This window comes from Bos indicus, chromosome 21 (assembly GCF_029378745.1).
Source record: "Bos indicus isolate NIAB-ARS_2022 breed Sahiwal x Tharparkar chromosome 21, NIAB-ARS_B.indTharparkar_mat_pri_1.0, whole genome shotgun sequence".
In the NCBI taxonomy this organism is placed as follows: domain Eukaryota; kingdom Metazoa; phylum Chordata; class Mammalia; order Artiodactyla; family Bovidae; genus Bos; species Bos indicus.
This window is the reverse complement of record NC_091780.1, coordinates 45269882-45275980: the sequence shown is the minus strand read 5'-3', so window position 1 is coordinate 45275980 and position 6099 is coordinate 45269882. Positions and strand designations below refer to the sequence as shown.

At 40.5% G+C, this 6099-nt stretch overlaps 1 protein-coding gene across 1 annotated transcript; it reads left to right on the top strand.

The window, feature by feature from the left end:
• Window positions 1-514: 514 nt before the first annotated feature.
• On the top strand, window positions 515-4829 carry CFL2 (cofilin 2). The gene is made up of 4 exons (XM_070775451.1): window positions 515-662; window positions 1739-2046; window positions 2164-2240; window positions 2327-4829. The coding sequence occupies exons 1-4, from the start codon at window positions 660-662 to the stop codon at window positions 2437-2439; spliced, it is 501 nt and encodes a 166-aa protein (XP_070631552.1). The 5' UTR covers window positions 515-659; the 3' UTR covers window positions 2440-4829.
• Window positions 4830-6099: the final 1270 nt, after the last annotated feature.

Genomic DNA, 6099 nt, shown 5'->3' with positions numbered 1-6099 from the left:
ACCATAGACTTTTAGAAAGTGATTTCCCACCTCTGTTTATCATTTTCTTTTTGCTGAGTAATTCAATCGCTAGGTTTAACCTCCGCCCCACAGTGTTTTATTCTCACTGAATTGATGGAGATCTAAATAATTTTCGCCATTTCTGACGGGGGTTTTCCAAAAAGACCCACAACGTAGGCATCCAATGGAAACCACAAACGAATAAAAGACACCCGGTGCGCCGTTCGCCTCACACGCGCCCAAGCCGGGGAGTAGCGGCCTGGCCCTCGGGAGGCAGGGTGGAAACGCCCTCCCGAGAGCCGGCTGGACCGGACTGCTGGTGCCCCGGGGTTGGAAACCTCCCCGCCAAGGCCCGCGGCTGCCACCGCGGATGCACAGCCCGCGGGGGCCTGCCGAGCGCACGCGGGGTCCTGCCGAGCGCGCGCGGGGTCAGGCCGAGGACGCGCGGAGGGTGAGGAGGGCCAGCCGGCGGGAGGGCCGGCCCGGGGCGTGCCCACGTGACCGCCCCGCCCGCGCCGCAGCCCCCCGAGCCGCCGCCGCCTCTCGGGCCGCACTCCCGGCGTGCCCCGCACTCGCCGCCGCCCGCCTGCCCCTCCTTCTCCTCGCAGCGCCACACCGCCGGAGCCCGAGCCGCCGCCGCAGCCTCAGCCGCGGGCACTATGGTAAGGCGGGCGCGCCGGCCGGGGGTCGCGGGGTCGAGGGGCCCCGGGGGCCGGGGCGTGGCGAGTGCTGCCTCCCACGCGGCTCCGCGGGGCCCTGGACCTGAGGCCGCCATTTTAACCTGATTTCGGCCTCCAAGGTGGGCATTCCTGCGCTGCGGCCCCGGTGCTCTCTCTCCACCCGGCGGGCCTGCCCTCTCGCCGTCAGGCCCGGCGAGGCAGCTCTTCGGATTCCTGGGGGCGGGGAGGGCCCGGACAGGGGGCGACACGCGGGGGTTCGAGGCCTGAGCCGGGCGGGCGGAGGCCGGGGGCGCGGGAGGGTCCGCCGAGTTGTTCCCCGGCCACCCCACCCAGCTCGCCGCCTTTGCCCTTCGCTTCCTTATTTATTCCCACGCGGGCTTTCAATTCGGTATGTGCGGTAAAAACCCCTTGCTGAAGGCTGAGGGTCTTGAGGGCCTGTCATAAAACCCTTAGGGGGAGATAAAGGAGGTGGGAAAACTCTTGAAAATGCTTTCTCGCCGTAGAAAGCTTTTTACACGCGATCCGTTAGTTTTGAAGTGCCTGCATTTGAGCTGTGAGTCAATTATGTTGTAGCCGTGGGCGGTTTGGAGTTCACGCCTGATTCTCTTTCCTTATGAGGAAACGGCTCTGGCTAGGATGACTTTAAAGAAAAAAATAGTAGAAGCATTAACTGAAATCCAAAAGTGTTTTTTTAAGGCCTGCCGGGTTGACACAATACAGAAGGTATTTTTGCTGCTGCTCCTGAAGCTCTGACATCACCCAGTGAAATAGGAAACATTTCAGGGATGGGACAGCCTGTATTTGCCCCTTTCCGTCTACCATCCACTTGCTTTAACCTCCACACACCTTTTTTAAAAAGGATGAATGGAGCAGGATGAGTTAGAACCCTTAGGTGCATCATATCCTGATACTTAAAATGTGGCAATTCTGATTAGACGGCTTGCAGGGTATGATGCAACTTTTGATGTCCAGACTAAAGTGAATCCTCTTGCGCAAACAGTAATTTTGGTTAAAACCGAATTACTTGTTCTGAATTTCTGTCCTTTCTTTACTTTCAGGCTTCTGGAGTTACAGTGAATGATGAAGTCATCAAAGTTTTTAATGATATGAAAGTAAGGAAATCTTCTACACAAGAGGAGATCAAAAAAAGAAAGAAAGCAGTTCTCTTCTGTTTAAGCGATGACAAAAGACAAATAATTGTTGAGGAAGCAAAGCAGATCTTGGTGGGTGACATTGGTGATACTGTAGAGGACCCCTACACATCTTTTGTGAAGTTGCTACCTCTGAATGATTGCCGATATGCTTTGTACGATGCCACATACGAAACAAAAGAGTCTAAGAAAGAAGACCTAGTATTTATATTCTGGTGTGTAAAAACAAAAGAAAAAAGTACTTTTAAAATGCAAGGATTATTATTAACATAGTCAGTTTTGCCTTTGTTTTTCTTTTAAATAGGATTCAACCATTTTTTTTTCCCCTGTAGGGCTCCTGAAAGTGCGCCTTTAAAAAGCAAGATGATATATGCTAGCTCTAAAGATGCCATTAAAAAGAAATTTACAGGTACAGGCATTGACTATTTTGTGCAGAAGAATTGCTCCTTTCTTAATTATAATAAAGTAATTGGATAATATTTTTTTTCTTTTTAGGTATAAAACATGAGTGGCAAGTAAATGGCTTGGATGATATAAAGGACCGTTCCACACTTGGAGAGAAATTGGGAGGCAATGTAGTAGTTTCACTTGAAGGAAAACCCTTATAAAGCAGTCAAGTGCCATCTGGATCTTAAGGAGCTTCCATTTCTCCAGCTCAGTCAATTGGAATAGTATTAGGTTTTTTTTTTTCTCTTTTCCCACTGGGTCCTTCCAACACAATGAATGAAGGAAATATCATTCATGTAAGCAGCCTATCAGTGATTGCCATTAGACTGTTTAATACTGTTACTTTTATGTAGAACCCAAGGAATGCCTTCCCATCATATTTTAGCCAAAACAACTGGGTATATGCCTCCTTTGCAGCAAACACTACAGTGAATTGTGATTGTCAATGTGAATAGCTTAGAACACTACAAAGGGTTAAGCTAATTGAATGCCTTCAAAGTATTATCCACTGGTGAGATGGTAAACTCTATTCAGTATTACTGATAGTTGCACTTGACTGCAGTTCTGTGAGGCTTGAGCATTCATACACCTCACCTGCCTTGGCAAGCCTATTTTTTTTTGACATGGCAGCACGGATATAACACTATGCATTAAAAGCACTTTTTTTGTAATAAATTTAATCCCCCACCAGAAAAGGAATGCCAATTAAGTTGTGTTAACTGTGTCATCAGCTTATCCTAGTACCTCAGTGTTCATTCCTTTTACCTGCATATCTTCTTAAAAGAAATAGCTATTATTAATGCCTTTTTTCCCCCATTGAGTGTATACTACTGAATACACGTAGGAGTTTTATGTTTACCATGTAAGTCTTGCAACACTAAAGATATTTTGAGTATCAGTCATGATGGCAATTTCTGTATAAAAGAGCCTTAAATGGAACATTGTTTTTGAGATCAAACTCCCCACCCTCACAAAAATGGCCACGTTGCAATAAAAATTGTGGCATATTACAGAACGGTTGCCTTGTTTTCCTTGGACATTTTGCAAAATACCATGTGAAGCAACTCCTAGGCTAAACAGCTATTATTAATCTCTGCACTGGTCATTTAAGAATTTTTTTTGTACAACATTCTTGCATGATATTTTCCAGTTTGTTGATTTTATTTGGTTTAAAAAATATTCTGTCCTAAAGCTAATATAAAATATTACAGAGGTATACTTTTATAAGCTTTATTTATTTCCTTATGTATTAATATGGTGATCAGGAATTGTTTTTTGCACTTTGACATAAATACTCTTCAGTATCTGATTAGTTCTCTGAATAAATTAGCATAGTTATTTTTTTAATTCACGTTTACATTTCTAAGTAGTTGACCAGTAGAAGAAATAGGAAGCTCTTATTGCCTATTTGGTCATAATGAAAATAATTTATAAAATGTTGTCCTTCAAAAGTTTAATAGTACTTCTGTTTAGGAACTTTAATTTCAGCTACTATTTCTTAATATATTTCACAAATTCACACAAAAAATGTTTATATAGCAGTCTTAAAGATTAGTAGTGGAATTTGGCTGTGGTCCAGGCGGCTCTCCTTATAGAGAATTTGATCTGTTCAGTGTGAGCAGTTTGCTGTTAGCCAGAGCTATTTATGGCAAACACATGCTTTTGTATCTTGTCATAGTTACCCACAAATGGCAGAACTGGACTTGAGGCTACTGGTATGCAAAACAGGCGTGCTAGGAAGCAGTGGCTTGCAGCTTCGAATTTAACCCCATAGCTCTGAAGAATGCCCTTATTAGAAAACAGGGACTGAAAAATCCCTTCTTTTTCTGATGTCTGGAAGTAATTTTGAGTTTAATTAGTTTTTTTCCCCCATGTTTTCAAAAGGTTTTTCAGATGAAAACAAAAATAGGAGGTAAATGTCTAGGTTTCCATTTAAAATTATATGAATGGCTTGGGATCTTTTGCACTGAGCAATTTTATTTCAGGCTTCCAGCTGTCCCTGTGAATTATTCTGGACGTTTTGATGGCTTTTTGGTAAGGCCAAACTCATATAAGTAAAGCATGAGAATACTGACATACGCTAAACCGTATGTGAAACTGATACTTGTACCATGAAATTTTTCATTATTTTCCTCATTCTAAAAAATAAGGGACTCTAAAGTTGTGCAGTCTCTTGTCTTTTTATAGCTGATTTCTCAACTTTTCTTACGTACCTCTTTAATTATATAATAATTTCAGAGGTTAAATATTGCTTTAAACTGTGGTACTTTGATTTGTTAGATTGACAGAACTGATACTAATAATTAAGTTCATCTTTGAAATACATCTTTGTGCATAAAGCCAAAAATAATGATAATTAATGGTTCTTATGTTACTTGAGACTAATTTGGCATTTGAAATGATCATTCTACTTTACAATCATTTACATTTGAAACAATGTTCCAGTTAGCTTTAAAAGGTATACGGTGCTAATTAGTAAAATATCAAGGACAATATTTTACTGCTAGCCTGCAAAATTATAAGTGTTTAAAAAATAAAATATATGAAACTATGTAAAGCTGTGGAGATGTGTTTACTTATACTTTGGGACACTAAAATTTTTTTTAACTAATATTTCAAATCATTATCTTTAGTCTTTTTTAGGATTTTAGTTGATATACTTTCTCGATAGATAACAATATTCTTTCAAAACAAAGTGTTGCAATTAATTTTGACATCTTTCAGACAAATGGAAACAGTTGGCATTTGTCCCAAACTGGCTATCAGCTGTTGTTTTCCATCATTATCAAAAATAATGTGGCCAACGTTGTGCATTTAATGTGCCTTTCTGATAGTGTAAGAAAAGCCTCTTATTAGGTTTGAATTTCTCTGATATGGATTCTTTGTAACAGCTAATTTATGGAATACAGCAAATGAGCTCTAGGAGAAAATTATTTTTCCTTGTTAAAGAATAATCTCAAAAAAAAAAAGAATAATCTCAGCAATGGTAATCATAGAAACACTATGGTAATCATTGGTAATCATTGAAACACTTTTCCTTAGGTTTGCCACAGAAAAATAATCTACTTTAGTTCTTTAATAATAGTTTGAGATCCCAAACAAGCATGAATATTCATTTTTCTATGAACATTAAAGCTACTAGAGATGTGCAGACAGGCTCCAATGAATATTGCTTTTGAAAGAGCATGAATTGACAAATGTTCTGTGTCTCATCTCAGCCAATAAGGAAGTTTGAGGTTTTTACTTTTCTCTAGAACATCCAAATAATTGCTTTCTTTCCATGTAGATCAGGAGTCATCCTTCCACTTCAATTTCCTGTCAAAAAACAGTTGTGCAAATTAATTTCCCTGAGCCTCAGTTTCTTCATAAGAATGATGATATCTGTCTACCATACCTGCTTGCTGAGGATCAAATATGGAAATACTTTTTGGAAGACAGGAAAATACTATGTAAATATAATTATTTAAGCTTCACTCTTAAATATATATAGTTAAGAACCAGGTTAAAAATAAGATTTATTGTAAGCCTTTGAACCTCTTTATTGTAACTATTTAATCTACAAATTCTTTAAGGACTGATTAGCTGATAAATTACAACTGTTTCACAGAATGAAGTATAAAGTGTGGCCCCCGAGTTCATGACTGCTCTTAATGTTTTTAGTGTAATTTTCTTTTTCACATGTGATCCGTGAGAGACTAGCTTCTTTTCCCCAGACTTTGAAGTAAGGAGTAAATAAAGAGATATTCTTGTTTTGGAATACTTGGCATAAATGTATGATCCAGGTTGTTGAAAATCTGTGACTGTTTATTAATACTAGAAGT